At 37.3% G+C, this 19342-nt stretch overlaps 1 protein-coding gene across 2 annotated transcripts in view; it reads right to left on the bottom strand.

Moving 5' to 3' along the window:
• Positions 1-9691: 9691 nt before the first annotated feature.
• Triqk (triple QxxK/R motif containing) overlaps positions 9692-19342 on the bottom strand; it is a 54796-nt gene continuing 45145 nt past the window's right edge. For both annotated transcript variants that reach the window (XM_041656738.1, XM_041656739.1), the window contains 2 exons: positions 18203-18288; positions 9692-12903 (listed from right to left, as the gene is read on the bottom strand). In XM_041656738.1, the coding sequence (XP_041512672.1) occupies positions 12790-12903; positions 18203-18288 (200 nt within the window). In that variant the 3' untranslated portion in view covers positions 9692-12789. The remainder of the gene's footprint in view (positions 12904-18202; positions 18289-19342) is intronic.

Raw genomic sequence — 19342 nt, 5'->3', positions numbered from 1 at the left:
GGGTGGATTGGGAGGCCAATGTGGGCAGCCAGTGCAGTGGAAACTTCCTGGAACCTATGAGAGTGACTCTCCTGGGGACTCCTGGTGACAAAGGATATGAACAGGCTATCTTCTGTAACTGGCGGGACTGGGACACCATTCCAGCCCCAGGCCCTACGACCCACAACCTGTTTTACCTGAAGGATGTGCTAGGGCTAAGAGCTGAGAGAGGCCAACCAATGAATGACTGCTGTAAGCCAGAGGAGGTGCCCACCTGGCACTCACTGGGTGGCAAGGATCCAGAAGCTAGTTGGCATAGAGTAGAACCAAGCAGAATTGGAAAGAAAGTTATTGAAATAATTACCAATGATATTCTGCTACACTCAGACCAGTGCCTAAACCAGTTGTCAGAGAGGCTTCCTCCAGTAGCTGACAGGAGCAGAGGCAGAAACCCACAACCAAACATTAGGCCGTGCTTGGGAAACCCTACTAAAGAGGGGGAGGTAGGATTGCATGAGCAAGAAGAATTGCAGGAGCCAGAGGGGTGAAGGACGTGAGGGGAACGGGGCCCAGAGAATCGACTAAGCAAGGCTCATAAGGCCTGCATGGGTCTGTACTGGGTTCTCTGCAAACATGTTGTGGGTATTTAGCTTGAGGTTTTTCTTGGACTCCTAACAGAGGGAGTGATGGTGTCTCTGATTCTTTCATGTGTTTGTGGGACATTTTTCCTCTTTCTGGTTGCCTCAACTAGCCTTGATATGAAGGTTGATGTCTAGTCTTACTGCATCTTGTTATGCCAAGCTCAGCTGACATCCCTAGGTAGGGGCTGCTCTTTCCTTATGGGAAAAGGAGGAGCAGTGATTTTCAGGGAGAGGGGGTATAAAGGGGCTCTGGGAGGAGGGGAAAGAGGGGAGGCCGCAATAGGGATGTATTGTATGAGAGTAGAATAAAGAAAAGGAAAATGAGAAATAAGGATGAACAAAATCATTATTTCTGTTTCACATCGACTGGATAATCTTACTGCCCTTTAATAAACAGGATTACATACTTGAAAATCTTTACAGAATCAACAATAAAACTAAATAAAACCATAAAGATGTTTTGTAACATACATATAAATATCTATAATTTTCATTATTTAATTACTTCACAACAGTTCAGGCAACAATCCAGAACATTCTATGGTGGTGATTGATAGACTTGTAACAGACTAACGCAAGAAAACATGACTACTTCAGGTTGTAATAACTGTTACAGAAAACAAACAAACAGAACTGGAAGGCGACTAAGAAGCCCAAATATAAATGGGATTTGGATTTTAGCTGGGCCAGGCTTCATGAGATAACATTGGCGAGGACCCTTGCAGGCTCTGCCACAAACAAGTCAAAGTCTGTGCTGCCAAGTACTGAAGGGTCTAACCGAACTTGAGCTGATAAGGAAAACTAAATAGCACTAAAGTTGGAGTGGACAAAGTTACTATTTATTTGAATACAATGCCATATGTCTAAATAAAATTCCAGAGTCTTTACAGTACTTATTAGAGTATTAGAATGCATTGTTTATTACTATCATGTCAATAGTATTAATAGCAACCATTCTTTGTATTTCTCCGTAGAAATAAAACTATAATTTTTAAATGTTCACATGTAAATGGGATGGGGACTTGGTGGGAGGACAGCAAGTTTGTTGGGCATTTGTGTGGGATGGGGATAAAGGAGGGTATGTGGTTGAATGTGACCGGAATGCATTAGACATGTGTGAAAACACTAATGAATAAATTCATTTAATATGGACAGGACACTATACATACCGAAATGCATCTAAGAATATCTCTAACAAAAACACTTAGGCACAACTTACACAACTGCTTTAATGAAATGAACAAAATAAATGAAAATGCTCTGTGGACTGCATTAAAGCAGAGACTTTTCTCATATGGATTTAACAGAATCACATTAAAAATGATTCGATTTTATCAGAGAAAGAGAACAAGCATTTCTAATTCGAACACTCATTGAAAAGAGCACAGGTCACACAGCCACTTCTGCGGACATTTGCATACAAATTCTCTGCTCTCAAGGTGATTGCGTGGTCATGGCTCAGGGATGGACCCCAGGACTGTCAGATGCCCACTGGAGCAGACTGAACAGGACACTGGGGAAGAAAGGAACTGCATCCCGGAATAGCACTGCGAGGATACACACAGGCTGACTGTGGAGTGCTGGGGAGAAAGTCAGAACATGGCAAGGAAGGACTTCTCGGAATATGTGAAGTCTTCAGGGCAGACATCACTGAAAATATAAAGGAAGTATTTAAGTCAATTGGATGGGGCACCTAAAACTGCACCAGGTTTTTTTTTTTTTTTTTTTTTTTTTTTTAACAATCTATTCTTGCATGGTTGTGGAGGAAGACTTGCTCTGATCTCAATATTTGCATTTAATCACATTAAACTGTTTTAAATCAGCAGACACCTCAAAGAAAGTGAGACTGTAACATATAAATCCTCAGAATATTCTTTAAACATACAAGCACACACATGGATGATAAAAATTTATGTTAACAAATCACAAAAATTCTATTTTTAGAAATAGCAACATGTTTAAATGACTTATTTCTATTCATTTTAATTATGTCTGTTTGTAGACATGTGCACGTGCGTGCAGGTGCCCACACAAGTCAGGTGCATGCGAGCCTCTGGATCTGAAATCGCAGTGGGGGCTGGAAACTGAACTCAAGTCCTCTGGAAGAGCAATACAAGCTCTTATCTACTGAACTGTCTCCCCAGTCCTCAAAACTTTAAGTGGACAAAACATGAACAGATAAAATGTAAATGAGTAGAAATACATATTAAAACTTGTTTAACTTCAAGACCAACCAGTAACATAAAAATTTCCAAATAGCCAAAACTAAAAGAGGAAATACTAAATATTGGCATATTGTCATTATATGGATGAGTTTAATTTTTAAAATAATTCTTTCAATACCATGTAGGTATATATGCAATTTATGAATTTTTAAAATACAATAATTTGTGGTTAAATAAAGGTATATTAGACATAATCAGTATATTAGTGATAAAAAGCTCACACAGGAAGCTCCAAAAGGCTCTCTAAGAATCAAGCTTGTTTTGAAGTTTCATCATTTGACTTCTCTGATAGTTACCTGCCACATGGCTGCAACACAATACCTGACAAAAGCAAGGGATTATCTGTCTTCAACAGTCCTGCCCATAGCCTGTAGTCGCAGGGAAGGTGCTACCCTAGTGGGGAAGGCTCTGACTAGCATGTCAGGAGGAGGAGCCTGGCCACACTGTGTCCACAGCCAGGAAACAAACTGCAGGATGTGTATGCTCAGCTGGCTTACCCCTTTCTGCTCAGCCAGGGGCCAACCCTGGTCAGTGCAGGTGCCCCCCCCACCACCACCACAGTTAACCCGACCTGGGGTCCCCTTATAGACAGGTTTAGAAGTCCCTTCTGCTGGTGATTCTAAGTGCTACCAAGTTGACAGTCAAGACTCACCACTAAAGCTAAGAGATGCAGGTCTTCACAGTGAACAATATTCTGCTAATCAGACCCAGAATAGCAGAATAACAGCCATTTAAAGAAAACTTTAGGGGGGTCTCAAATTTGTCTTGAAAGTCTAAAATTTCTTGATGAAATCATTAGCTTATTTAATTTACAAAATGAATATTTTAAACTCCCTATTTCCCCATCTGAGATTAAAACAAAAACACAACACAATTACAATATCCTGAGAATTTGGACAGCCATGTTCTATACATGACACCCTCAGTGTCCCACCACCCACATACCTCATCTTTAGTACAGGAGTCAAGTTCGAATAACACAAAATTAAGCATGTTCATACTCAAACAAAATGCCTCTCCTGAAAGAAAGGAATTGAAAATGGTCATCCCGTGCTTTCCAATATTCACTTAGGAGTCAGTAGGATTGGAATTGTTACAACTTTTCGTGTTTTGGTTCTGGAAAAGAAGATGGGAAACTGTGCTAACCTAGGCCATCTTTACACAGAGCAGACATCTGCACAAAGGTTCACCTGCCACTCCGATTCCTTTAGATCAGAGATGCCATTACTGAAGGCCCATTCTCAGGAATGGGGGGGCGGGGGGAGGCAGTGCTAGGCAGTCAAAGACATTTATTGTATATATGAAAGGTTAGGGGCAGAGCTGAGCACCGAGGAGCCAGCAATAAAACAGCAGGTTACTTTTCCCTTTAGAAGAGTGGACTTGAGTAAGAAGGACCAGCAAGCAGGTAGAGGACAGGTAATGCACGTGAAATATATCACGTGAAAGTTTTCATTATGAGTCCACTTGCTTGGCTTTGGGTGAGGGAACTCCAGAAACCCTGAGAAGTGATCAGTCTTAACAGATAGACATACAGGAATTTTCTAGAGTAAACTAGGGAAGACTAGTGATCACAATGGGACATTTGCAGCCTTCCGGGCTTTCAGCACCAGTCACACGGTGAGTTTTGATTCCTGATGGATTCCTGAGGGAATGGACTGGGCACCAAAATACATTTATGCCCTTTTGTTGATTTTTTTCCATCCAATCTCTTATCATCTTACCAATTTATTCATTTTTTTCCATGACCTGTTTGATCAAAGTATTGTCTTCTGTCAGTATTACTTGTCATGAGATGAGTGTATGGCTTTTCACTTTTGAAGACTGATTTTCTTATAAGAGCAAAGTGCAGAGAGTGAAATATAGAAAATGAATAATGAATAGTTTGTGTATAAACAATAGATGACTTTGTCACTGTAAAGAGCAAAGCTATTTCAGATCTCGTGCTTATCCTGAGGATTGTGAAGGCGGACATGGCAGATTTAATACCTAATAGGTAGATAGGTAGTCATAACTGTTAAGTGACCGAGAAGGAAAGAAAATGAAACAACAGAAACATGCCTAGTTGGTGCCTGGATTCTTAAGTAGCTCAATGAAACATTTCCCTCCTAGCTGTCTCTGAAGAGATACAGGATTCAGCTTGCTACAATGATGTAAATCAATCTTAACTTGTATATAAAGATAAATATCCCTTACTTCTCGCTAAATGCCCTTTTTATGCATTTAAATACAGATTTGCAGATAGACACATTTAAGCAAAATAAAATTGTGTGCCATGTAATTTTACAAGCAACTTTCCATCCTCTGATCATTAAGCTAAATACTTATCACGTGCAGACTATACCACACTGACTTTATGGGCTGACATGGGTCATTCGTCCTGTGCTAGGTAGGCACCATCATTGCCTTTAGTACTTTGAGTATAATGAACAGCGCTGTGGCTAAAATGCTTTGCTTATTCTTTGCATAACACTGGTGTCATCATCATCTTGTAATGAATGCATCAAGTGTGTGTGGCATTTACAGCTTGGAGGTACTCTGTAAAAGAGCCTTCCGGAAAACATGTTCAATTCTCGCTCTCAAGCAGTGTGTGAAAGACATTGCTTCTTCAGATCCTTAAAGATCAAGGCTCCAGTGTTAGACTGGGTTAGTGTGTGGTTATCTAAGAGTATTTACTTCATGATTTCTACCTCATATCAATGTCTGGAAATAATTTTCTACTAAAAGATTCTAAAAATGTCTGTGATTTCTCCTCATAATTTACATGATTTCATTTTTTTTCAGAGACTGCAAATTTTTGGAAATTAATCTAGTTGTAAGTCTTGGTATACAGACATATTTTAATTTGTAAAAGATATTTGATTTTAAAAAGACATTTAATGACTATTTTTATTATTATATACTATTTATTAAATAAATATCTATGTTTAGTACATAAAGTACATAAAGCATCTTTTGTCCTGCTGGTCTAGTTTTTCCTAACTATGACTATATACTAGAATTTAACTATAATGTTATGCTAAACAATAATAGTTTACATATTAAATTCTCTGTACTCAAATTAAAATATTGTTTATGTTAGTACAACTGAATCATTACATCCAGGATGACTGGGGATTTCTTTTTTGTCTCTTGAAGACTTTTTTGTTTTGTTTTGTTTTGTTTTAGTAAAGACTCATATTTCCTAATTTGGTATATGTGCCAAAATTTAAATTGACATTAGGAAATTTACATTTCACATTATCTTTATTAACCTAGATTGAAGATGCTATCATCATATATTTATATTCTAAAGGAATATAATATATATCATTCAATATTTTCCTACATTAAAAAATATTAAGTTGAACACCCTGTACTCTGGAGGCAAAGGCAGTAGAATCTGAAACTCGAGGTCATTCTTAGAGACACAGTGAACTGAAGGCCTGCCTGGGGTATGTGGGCTCATCTCAAATAAACAAATATATAGCATACATAAAAACATACACATACATACATACATACTTAAATACATGTGCACAGATATACTGGATTACATAATACATACATACATAATACATATACGCATACTTAAATACATGTGCACAGACATACTGGCTTACATACATACATACATACATACATACATGTACACATACTTAAATACATGTGTACGCAATACTGGCTTACATACATAAAATCTTATTGCACTGGGTCTCATTTTTAGAAAATGTCAATGCAGAGGAACATAATCCATTCTTTTCATAAAAGTGCTTCTAATGTCAATCATGATAGAATTTTCATTTGGGTAATAAAAAGATGATTGCCATAGGCTAAAATATATCAAATACATAAAATTCTGTAACTTACAATGACAATAACAGATGACGAGGACAACAACAACATAAACATGCACTGGCCACCTTAGAGAGTGCAACTCACAGCTATGACATTTGACAATGGGAAAGATTTATGTATTGATTTCTTCTGTCTTAGATGAGCTACAGGTTAGAATATAAATATTTCAATTATAATTAAACAAAGGTAATTTTACATCAGAAATTAGAATTGTATTCTATTGTGCTATCAAAAATAAGAACTAAGTCTTCTGTTCTTTGGCCTTTTGTAATTTCCTTCTGTTCCCCTACTCTCTATTTTTCACAATCTCTATTCCATTTTCTCATGTAATGTTATATTTCAAAAAAATAAAGACTACAAAAGTTACCAATACATAGACACAATCGAGGAGATAAACCTGCTTTTAAATCAATTTGTTCACTACAAATTGTTTATTTGCATTAAAGTACAATAATTCTAGCCCATATAAATATAGTGTCTCAATAATAATAATTACAATAATGATGATGGTAACAATAATAATGATAAGTTATTTCACTTAAAAAAACAAAGGAATGACAGAAAACTGTATTTTGCAGTGCTTAAAGAGACAAGGGATCTAATAAACAATTTCAATGTATACTAAGAGATACAGCTAAAATACTAAGTGAAAGCTTTATTTCAGAAGGAATCACAGTGGTAGCATATGAGCCCATTGATAAATCATAGTTAACCAAGTGAGATAATGACATATATTCCTCATTATGTGTTATGTACACTCTTGGCTTAGATGTAATATCCAACTACCACATTTTATAAAAATATCAAAATAGAATCGTAAATGAATAGCAATGACAAACTCTAAATCAGGAATAATGGATGTCACTAGAACCTGTAAGTCAATGGCAAAAAAAAAAAAATCCCACAAAAACAGAACAAATATAAAAACAACCACAATAAAACTCATTGCTATATAAGAACTTTAAAAAGTAACCAAGAGTACCATGGACCTCCCTCGGGGTCCATTAAAGAAGATAGCTTGGAAACAATCAGGAACATTTGAGTATTGACTTGGTATTAGATGATACTAAGAAAGAATCTTGAATTACATCAGCTGCAGTAACAGTACCTTCATAATATGCACTCAATTAAATAATCAAACAAACAAAAACAAGCATTCCTATTAAGACAGGTTCACACTGAATATTTATATTTGAGTGGGGGTCAAATAGAACAAGCAACACACAACCCGAAGGATGTTAGAGACTACACAAACAGAGAAGGAAGGAAATCGGGTTGAAGGTGGGCAGTCGGAGATGGAGGATATGGAACTCAAACAAGAGTCCCTTGAAGAGCTCTCTGTGGATCACAGATGATTGCATTATTGCCATGGCTAGCTGTCTGGTCTACTAACTTGCCCGTGGTTTCCTTTCTTTCCGTCTTACCTTAAAACATGTGTGGTATTTTTGCAAATACAAGAAAATTAAGAAAAAAACAACTGAGCTTTGTGCTATGATCAGAAACGTCCCACAGGAGGGGCAACAATGAACCTGCCCCTCCTCCTTTGGCAGAGAAACAGCTGTACACGGAAGAGGATGACAAAGCAGGAAGAAATTAGATCTCAAAATCCACTTCTTTTAGCTGTACCATGAAACTTTAGCTCCGCACAAACATTTTATTTAATGAAGTTTAAAAAAAAAAAGTCATACTAAGATGGGTGCCCGTGAAAATAGAACTTTACACATGCTATAGCCTTTATGCTCACCATTTACTTGATTGGTCCAAATATTTATAGTTCATTGTTATGACTGCCAAAACTGGCAACCACGAGGATTGTTGTCTCAATTAGGACAGTAAACAGATTGTCTCTTTTTTTAATGGAAAAATCTAAAATGTAATACTTCACAGTTTCGCATGTTTATTCATCCAAACGAGCTAAAAAATAATGGCGCGACATCTGTTCGAGAAACACTGGTACCTCAGATTTTGGCTGCCTCCCCACCAATTTGGTTGTTGTTTTAAAAAATGAAAAATAGGAGGGGGTACTGTCATCAAAAATCTTCTGGCACGTAAAGTAACTTATTTTATTGAAATAAGCATCCCATATCTGTTGCTACGGATACAGAAATTGTGTAACAAGGCGTTACTAAGCAGACGAGGGCTGCAGTTCAATTGTTTTAAGAGATTCTCTGATCAGCTAGGACGGTTCCATAGTGACACACTTCTTCACGTGATTCTCCAACTCTTTTGTACTTCTCTATGCAATTCCAGCTGAGGACCATGGTGAGGATGATTCTGTAGGTGCGGTTTCATCCGCTACAACTCCACGTTTACTGAAGGTGTAGTGATCCTAAGTATGGCGCCAGCACGACAACACATAGCATTCTACCCAGGCTGCTCTTTCGCCGCAGCGCTAATCAGAGAAGGCAAGGCTGCTAGGGGAGAAGTGGGCAGCTCCCCTCAGAGAGGCTCAGGTAAGTGTAAAGAAGTGTCACTGCCGCTAGAGAGAGGATAAAGAATCGGCTTTGGTCATCTCTGGATAAGAAGTTTGTTACAGATGTAGTACATTAAAATAGAAAAGTGTTTAATCTCTAAGCATATACTTATGAAGCTTATCTAATGTACAATTCATCCAATGAAATATTATTGACTATGCACTTTTAGAGCCTAGAAGATTGAGTGCCTTAGTGTTCATGGAAACATGATAATAAAATTTTATTTTATTTTCATTTGGAGTGAATATGTATGGTAAGTTGATGGGAACTGCTAAGAATGTTTTTAAATAAATAAGATTCAGTTTCCTAAAAAAAAAAATCCTGGCGCTCCTAGTTCCTATTGACTTTGTACCAATTGCTTGATTCTGCAACAATTAATTATACATACAATTAATATATAATTTATACATACACAAGTTATATATATCATTAATTCTTGTAAAATATATATATATATATAAAATCTTCCAATATACCAGACAACCATAAATACTTAATTCTGAATTGATTAATCCACTATATAAAACAATTACGCCGAGACATTTAAAATACACTAAAACAAAACTCTTACATGCACTTAAATTCATGGGTAGATGATCACACACTGGAAAGACATAAGGAAACAGACTCATATTCTCAAGATCTCCCCATCATGGGCTGGGGCTAGAGTATGTCATCAGTCTTCGTAAACTCTTGGTATATTTCGCAGTCGCAAAGCAGACCACCCTATATTCTCACTAAAAGTAGCTTTTCTTTTATAGAAAGAAATATTAAATGATGTGATAGTTTTACAATTTTCTCCTCAAATAAATTTAATTTCATCTAAACTTGCATGGGACATTACAACCTTTGCACCTCATTCGCAGCTCTCCACTGGTTACGGGTTAGCTCTCTGGCCCTGGCTGGAAATTTACAGCATATCATACGTTAAGGGATTCTGAAGTTACAGGCCATTATAATGTCTTCTATTTTGTTCTCCATCACTCTAAGCAGAGTAAGTTATTATGGGGAAATAGCCATGCCTAAACGTTACACCTGATTCTAACCCCACATTTATAACAAATGCTACCTACTACTCAAAAGTGTGGTCCTCTGAAACAGCAGGGAGCCAACATCTTTCTGTCTTGAAATGTTCAAACTAGGCGTTCAGCCTGGTGTTTCTATTCATGAGATGGCTGTTTCCAGTTAATATGAGTTCATGAAATTTGCATTTTATGAAAACAGTATTATGTAAAAATATTATCATCTTGCTTTATCTGCTATTTACTGAAATCAACGCTCTTAGTCTGGGATTTGTTTTCTGGGAATGTCATGAATCAACCAGCTACACAAATGGACACAGGACATGGAGAAATTCAGGTGGTGAAACTTGCTTATTATTACAGTACATTTCAACTTGTATTTATTATTACAGAAACAACATTTTCTCTCCACAGCAAATCTCATGAACAGAACAGAATGGTGAAGCTTTTTCTCACAACAGCCACTTGTCAAGCATTCCGAGGAGGCACACATCTCTTTCGAGTGCTGGTAACTGTGCTGCTCTAGAACCTGGACAGGTATCTGATACACGATTGTTACACATCCGCTCACTTCAATTACCACTGAGAAACAGAAAGAAGCTGCATTGGATGTGCCTGTGTTTAGCACCATATGGGAGGGAAATAACTAAATGAAATTGCTCACGTCAGTGTGAGGAGACTGGAAGAAAACAGTATTTCTTGACATGTGGCATGTCACTCAGGAAAGTAAAAGGCCCATCAAATCCAAAATGCCAGCTTGGATATTCCCTTGCCGCTCACGTCGCGAACAGACATACCACATGGCGTAAAATGCTGCAACCTTTCCTAAAAATGCCACTTGGATGGGCCCTCTGTGGTGAGTATACAAGAACTCTTCTTCTGTTTCTTGAGTCTGTGGGTTCAGGAGGAAGAATCCAGCAAATAACGCTGGCTAAATTTTGCTCTCAGATGTTTGGCATAAATAATCTGTGAGGATACTGGAAACTTAGGCTGTTTCACACTGATGAAATGAATTCCACAGAACAAATGCTACACTGACATACTCAGCTTTTGCACAAGTCACAAAGACTGTCTGTTCTTTTAGAACCCATGCTCTACAGCCAGACTTACTCCAGAGTATCTAGCAGAGCTTCCCGCCTCTCGCAAGTATAGAAATGATCTTAGAATTGTATTTATTTCTCAGAAAGTCAAGGTACACTCTAAAACTCTGCACGTATTTCAAAATAGCCATTTCTATACATCTTTATAGTAGATAGACGCTAATGTCAATTCTATAGATATACGTATATATGTATATGCATACACATATATGCATATATGTACACATATATCCACAAAACTTCCTAAGATTTATGTGTTCTGTATTTTAACACTTTATTAAACCTCTGACTTCCAATCAAATACTGAATAGTATCTATGCTACAACACAAATGATATTCACAAAATTTTTAGAAAAGTACAGATGAAAGCAACATGTGGCATATATTTTTCTACCATTTATTTTTCTCTACTGAGTATGAATTAGTTCTCAAGAGACAAAATGTAATTTAAAAAACAAGGCTTTGTAATGCTCAGATTTAAGAGACACCCCAACAAAATGCTTTTGCGTAGGTGCACTCCTGCTAATTCTGCACCGTGAGAAACCCTGTGCAATTAGAAGCAGATTGCTGCACAGCTCCCTAACAAGAAGGGCGAGCTGATACTGCAGGCAACCAGAGCAACATAATTAATATAGAATTCCAATTTTATATTAATGCAATAATAAGTTAATTAAAACTGAGATCAGCTGAACTTTCTGTTTCCACCAGCTCAGACGGCCCAGGAGGAAAGGAACTCTTCTTTAGGGGCATATGTGACTCTGTGAGCTTCTGTCATCCAGGTGCTATCTCTGACACAGCACATGTGCACTAACAGTTGGCAAGGAAGGAAAAGATTCCTGCGGATGCATGGGCAGATAGTCTCCCTAATGATATCAAATATGTCTGGAAAGAAAGCATGCTTCTTTGTAAAATCTGGGAAGGGCATGTAAAATAAGATTTTTTAAAAAAAGAGCAACATTCAGGGTTGAACCCTGAGCCCAACAGGCATGGGTACCCACGAACACACCCAAAATACATGTGTACACACATGACTAATTAACTGTATCCACATAAACAAAACTAATAAAATGAAATGAAAATATCAAAAAAATTCCCATTACTTTCTGCTCATTCTTAGGTTCTGAATATGATTTTGAGTAAGCGTTTTCAAATAACAATGCAAACTTTTCCTTACAATATGCATGGGATAAAACAGATTTAATGATGTTTAAGTGGCTGAGTTATACATGTAAATTTGGAAGACATATGAAAACTGTGTTATCCAGCTATATCAATGAATAGGGTATCTGCCAAAGCTGAAAGATTTACAAAGTATTGAGTAGCATACGTGACTCAGGATTGCTGGATAAAGTCTCCAGATACCTTATGCCATGAGGTACAAAGATATTTCTGCAAACTGACAGTACCAAGAAGAAAATATTCAAAATGTTTCAGTTTTGAAAATTGTCAAAGTACTTCTCCCCAAGGATGCTCTTATCGGAATTAGTTCCCTTCATTTATTGATTGCTGCTCAGCTAATCTTCATCTGGGTCCAGATCAGAGTCAATATTCGTGGACAGTCGGAGATAAAAGAAAGCATAGAAAGCCAGTAGGAGGGCCAGGAGAGCTGCAAGCATGAGACCAACTTCCTGGGAAAGAGAAAACAGTGAACTTGAGCTGACGAAGAGAAATTGGCTTCATCAGATACAATAAAATTATCACTTCATGGTGTAGGACAAATATTGTCAACTCAATAATTATTAATAAGTAATCTATTTTTCAGAAGACAATACATATTGTAATAGCAGATTCATAAACGGATGAGGCATTTCTATTAAGATTTTTCTGGTGGCAAAATTGAAATATGTTTTAATATATTTTCTTAATTTTTCATCAAAATTTTAAAGTCAGTCAATGTAGTTTGTGCTTGTATTTGAATAGGTCTCTATTGAGAACATGTAACTATTTTTTAAGTATTACTTATTAGTGATTATCAGAAGATATTTTACAAATTACCACTCATTTTCTATTGTAAGGAAATGCCATTGATTTTGATTCCAATAAACAGATACATTGGAAGCGCAACTGTTCACACTCACTTTATTGAGATTGTAATAGAATTACAAATTATCTCCCTCTCCTTTCTGTTCCCAAACCTTTCCATAAACCCCTCCCTGCTCGCCTTCAAATTCATGGCTTCTTTTCCACTAACTGTTTCTTTTTCTTTTTCTTTTTCTCTGTTTCCTCCAATCCCCACCACTCCATTTTTTTTGTCTTTTTCTTTTTCTTTTTTCTTTGGAGAAAAGTTGACCTCTAACATGTTGTGTGGCTGAGTGAGACTGGCTTCCAGCTCCTGCACTTGCTACCTTAGTCTCCAACTGGAGTGCAGGGACTGCAGGTTTGCCCCAACATGCTTAGCTACACATTCTGCTTTTTAGAACTCTAAACTTTGTAACTTACACAGTGGGATACAAAGTGAACTCTGAGTGCATGAGGTAGAAACTAATATGGTTCATCTTAGCACTGAAGACAGGGATTGGATACTACCTTTAGCGTTTTGATACTGATTATATCAATCATTTATATTTAGTAATGGGCAAAATTTAACATACGATAAAACTACAATTCCTTTCAAAAAATATCAGTGTTTTTGTCTGTGTGCGTGTGGTCTGTGTGCAAAGAACTTTTCTCAATGTTAATGAGTTATTTTACTGCACAGAAAAAGAAAAGAGGCCACTTCAAGACCCACAAGGCTCTTACACACCCTGCTCACACTGCAGGACCCACAAGGCTCTTACACACCCTGCTGTCACTTGTGCATCCCCTACATGGCATTGTTTCATGGGGAAGCGATTCATTTGCATCCGTATGAATATATTTTACATTTAAGATGAATGCAAAATAAATAATTCAACATGTGCCACCTATTAAACTTTAAAAAATATTTAAATGAATTTGATATATAATCAACACGAAATTTCAGGTGAATGCTGAAACCACAAACACATTATGTACAGATTTTCTGTTTCTTGATTATATTTATTTAGATATCCAAACTATGAAAATAAATATTGATAGAGACTACAGCATGGAAAACTGTGTCAGTAATTTTTGTGGGACCTGATATTTAAAATCTACTATATCAATGTAATGTCAGCTGGAAGGCTCTGGCACCTCCGAGGGGCAGGGCAGCCCCGCACAGGGCAGCACTGCGCAGGCCTCATTATGTCCTCCAGCCACAGCTGTGCTTCCGGCCCATCTGCTTACAGCACTTCCCGTTTTAAGAGGACATAGGGAACAAGCGGCATAACCACAAGCTCCATCTGCTCTGGGGAGTGGACAGCAGAACCCACCCACAGCGGCCATCACTCCAGCAGCTCAGAGAGAGAATGAAATCTGTAGTCTTGTTTCCAGGATGTGTTCCTCATCTCACTGATAGCCACTCTTAATTACTGCTTTCCCACTCACGATTGTTAAGACAAGCAGCCAGCCCTCCTTAAATTTGTTCGGGATATTCAGAGGTATTAAGAAGGATGTTAAGGGTAGAAAGCAGAGATTATGCTGTAGTTCAATGCTCTCTGGTCAGTGTATGACATGCAAATGGCTTTAAAAACACAGAGGGCAATGTCACAAACACTTTCCTTCAAAACGCCTTTTGGTGGAGGCAGACACCATGGAGGGTGACTGTTCTAAAGAATCTGCCATGATCAAATCTCAAATGAAGCATTCAGGATCCCAGAGCCTGTGGCCATAACCTTAGACACCTGTAGGATGCCTTCCTCTCCATGATCTGGCTGCTGTCCAGATTTAAACCAGAAATAATAAAAAGAACAAACAACATTTCAAGCTGTTCCTCCCAAGGGTTGCAGGCAGGGTCCGCCTGATACTGCATATCTGGCTGACGTGGACAGGCTAAGTGTTCCATCCTTAGACTTTGTGAGGACTTTTGAAGGTAGCTAATGCAGATTTGTTTTTCCTGCATGTTGGGGAGCACAGATATCTGCATCCTATCAGAATTTCAGCAATGTGGACAACATCTGTGTCTCGGCATCTATGTTTCTCATGCTTTTCTTTGTCTTTTCCTTCTGCTTGTTTGTTTTGTCCTATTTCAGTGTGTGTGTTGGTTTCTGTTTTATCTTATTTTATTATTATTTCTTAGAAGCCTGTTTGGTTTCTAGCAAGAGACAGAAAGAGTGTGGATTTGGATGAAAGGGGAGGTGTGGAGGATCTTGGAGGAGTTGGGGGACGGGGCCATAATCAGAATATATTGTATAAAAATTATTTTTAATAAAAGAAAGAAATAAAATAATTTTATTTTAAAGCTGAAACCATTCATCGTTCCTCCAAAACATTTTCTACTACACAACTGTATATTTAGAACAAGGCGCCAGAACTCGTAAAGGGCAAATGCCTTCTTCTCAGCCAGTCATCTCAAAGCTCAGCGCACTTGGTCTAACATGATAATTCAACCTGGAGGTGACGTCTAATGCACAGTTTTCAAGACAATCACATCTTACTCATCTCTTATACTGATTTGTAAGTAAGACTGGATCGATTATACCGATGTGACTTGCACAGTAAGCATATTAAAAGTGTGTGATGGCTGAAAGGCTTTAAGGCACTGATACTCATAATACCAACCCCACAGCAAATCCCAGAGCTCTTTGTGTCGCAGTGGCTACACAAGACAGGCCCTGGGGACGTAATGACGGCCCTGACAAATATTCAAGGGTCGTATTTACCCAAACGAGGCGTGGCTAATCTGGGGTTTTCCCAACCACTTAATAGTTGCAGGTGCCGTGGATGTGGTAAGTTCAATGCTCTATCTTCTCCCTCTACTTTCAGCCCTGAGGTGAAGGACACAGTCTCCAACTACAAACACAGCTTAAGACGATTTAGTCAGCTCACTCATGCCAATGGTGAGGGTCACAAGGGATGTGATCTCAGGTCTTTCACGGCACACTCAGTTTTGACGTCACTGGTGTTTTTTTTTTCTAGTCTATGCACCTGTTCCTATTTTCTGTAGATTCATAATATTTGAAGAGTGCAACTCTAACTCACTCAAAAGTAGTAACACAATACGACTTTCTGGTCATCTTGCATCAACTCGGTAAGAGCCAAACATGGTTGATGTTCATTAGCTCTCACTTGCTTCTCTGACATTATCAACATGGATAAAATCGCTCACCAGGGAAATTAAAAAGCTTTAAAAGACAATTGCTGAAGGAAACTCTGTTATTTAAAAATCCTACAGCAAAATGACAAGGCGATCAAAGTTTGACTGGGCAAACTAATTAGTATGCTCGATTTGAAACGCAAGACACCTTCGTGGTTTTGATTCTTAGAAGTTTCATGTCATGACAATAGGCTTTGAATATACACTTTTCATGCAAAGATAATGGTGGTTAATGTCTTTGTTTCTTAAGGTTTACCAAACAGAATGATATGCTAGATTATTAAAATAGATCTATATTCTAATATCAGACACTTTTCAGTGTATGTTTTTATGGCGAAAGAAAGCTAAAAAAGTAATTCTTCATAGTTCTGAAAAACATATTAACTAACAGCACTCTACACTACTTTAACCTATAACCAGAGGAAATAACACTGCTATTTCCTCAAAGCAAAACCAAAAGTGTAAAAGCAAATTAAATGAGGGGTGGGCACACAAGTGTGGTCTATAAATATATAGAAGACTGCATTATTTCAATAATCCTAATATATAACTATTCATTAAACTATGCTAGAAATACATTTTGTTACACTAATATTTCCCTTATAATCTCCTAGTATGCTGTGAAATATAAAAGCAAATATTAACTTTTTCCTTGGAGGACACTGTTGAAATGCTTCCTATTACAAGAGTCAGTCATTACGTGGCTAAACAGAAAATAAAAGCTAAACATGGTTCTTTAAAAGCTGATGCCACAGAATGTCTTTTGTATGAATGCCATGAATGTAATTTGTGTGAATTATAAAAAACTAAAAAGACAAACCAATCTTTTAAGTTAAAAAAAAAATCTCCTTTTTCCTTAAAACATGCCGCACAGCACTAACGGAGGAGACTGTTGTGGGAAGGGCACATCACACAGCAGAGCTGATCACAGTCAGCAGTCAGAGGCGGGGAAAGCAGGGTTCCACCATCGGAACAGCGAGTTCTGGACGCTCACCAAGGACATCATCTGGCAAGGCAACAGCTGCTACAGCTTGCTGGTAATACCCTGGCATTTGTTATGAGCTATAACTTAGAAAAATTGATTTTTTTATCTGCCAGATGAACACCCAGATTTTCTTTTAACAGTTTAATATTTAAATAAAATATTTGTACTGGTCATTTTTAATTTACACATTTGGTAGCATTAGTTCCAAATGGATTTTCCTACCTAGTTTACTCCATGCTAAATATTTGGTGAACACTTGACATAACCAACAATAAAATATTTTAGTTTTGTAAGCACATTAAACTAATATCTGCTGACACCCTTCTCAGTTGCACTCCCCCCCCCCCCCCCATAAGCAGATAGGCACTGGTTTGCCAAAAGGGCAAGTTTGAGGATATCACTAGAATTTCATTACACAGATTCTAGAGACAAAGTAAACAACTATAGAGTGGGGTTCACTGAGTGGAAGAATCTGATAACCCACATACATGACTGAAGTGTTTGAACAATATTTCTAATAGCTAGAATAATAGCTTGAGAAGAAGCCTGTTTTCTATGTACGGAATATACTATAAACTTTAATTACAACTTTATCTTAAGGGTCCTCAAAATTTCAAGACAGAAATGATGTTTTCCAATAAGAAAATTATTTTACAAAAACTTTACTAACACTTTATTGAGATTGAAGTAGTTTAAGACATTCAAATTTAACACATATACAACTGAGTTGTGTAAATTGAACTGGCATACACACATCAAACTATAACTTAATCAAACAGAAGTATACCTTTATGCCTATTGCTGTTTTCTTTGCTTCCGCTTTTAATTTGGTTGCTCGTAAAATAGGTTTGGTTTTTTTATAATCCTGTTTGCCTAGAAAGAAACAGTTTCAGACAATGAGTTATTTTTATGGATAATTTAAATTTCACAATCACCTATACAGTGTCAAAGGATGTTTACACAAAGTAGACACTCACAGGTAAGATTCCATAAGTCACTCAAGACTGATCTCTTTTGACTCTGACAGACATCATGATCTGATGCACAGAATGCCAAAACAAAATTATATCTTTTATTTTTAGAGAATAAGATACTCACAGTAAGTGTGAATCTTTTAAAATAAAAGTACTAATAACTTAATATATAAATTATAAGACTACATATAAAAACAAGATATATAATTATATAGTTATATATAATCGACTATTAAATAAATTGCTTTAGCAATTAAAAATAACTCCTGTTAAATTAATAACATTGTGGATACATTAAATACACAAGAGTATAATTTAAGAAATATTTGCTCATTTTTTCCTGAGACTAACAGAGGAATCCATAAGATATTGACTTTAAAGTCCCTAAATTCATTAGAACAAAAAATGTCTAACTTTCATCCTTTCACCAGAGGACGGAACAGACATGACTAAGTCAGACAGAGGCGAGCGACATTTAGATATGACACTCAGTCTTCCTTACTGCATTTCCCAGCCAAAGAGAAGCGAAGCTGAGCTAGTGTCACTAAATTCTGGGGTTGGTGTACCATCTGGTGACCCCACTGACAAGCTACAAAAGAAGCAGTACTCAGCCTCGGGAAAAATATTAGATTTCACAACAAAAGATTATCAAGAAAAGTATGTATTTTAAAAAATTCTCTTTAAGGAAACAAGTGGGAGTTGTCGTAAGAAAAACTCTAAGGTGGCGTTCTGAGCAGCAGCTAACAGACAGGACAGCATACTTCCTAGCCTCACCCTGTGCTCTTCTTCTCTTTTCAGCCTTTCCTCTCAGAGTGTTTCAGGAGCTTACCTACACATTGCCCTTTTTACCCCAAATTTCCACATCCTATTCACACTCAGATAAATCTGGAAGCAGCTGATCTAAAGGATGTCATAAAAATTTAATGCTAAACACATCTGTTTCTTAATGCGTC

This window comes from Microtus oregoni, unplaced genomic scaffold, assembly GCF_018167655.1.
Source record: "Microtus oregoni isolate MIOR12 unplaced genomic scaffold, Mior012 000008F_ref0000371, whole genome shotgun sequence".
In the NCBI taxonomy this organism is placed as follows: Eukaryota; Metazoa; Chordata; class Mammalia; order Rodentia; family Cricetidae; genus Microtus; species Microtus oregoni.
The sequence above is the reverse complement of the archived record's forward strand: the minus strand, read 5'-3'. Positions and strand labels throughout refer to the sequence as shown.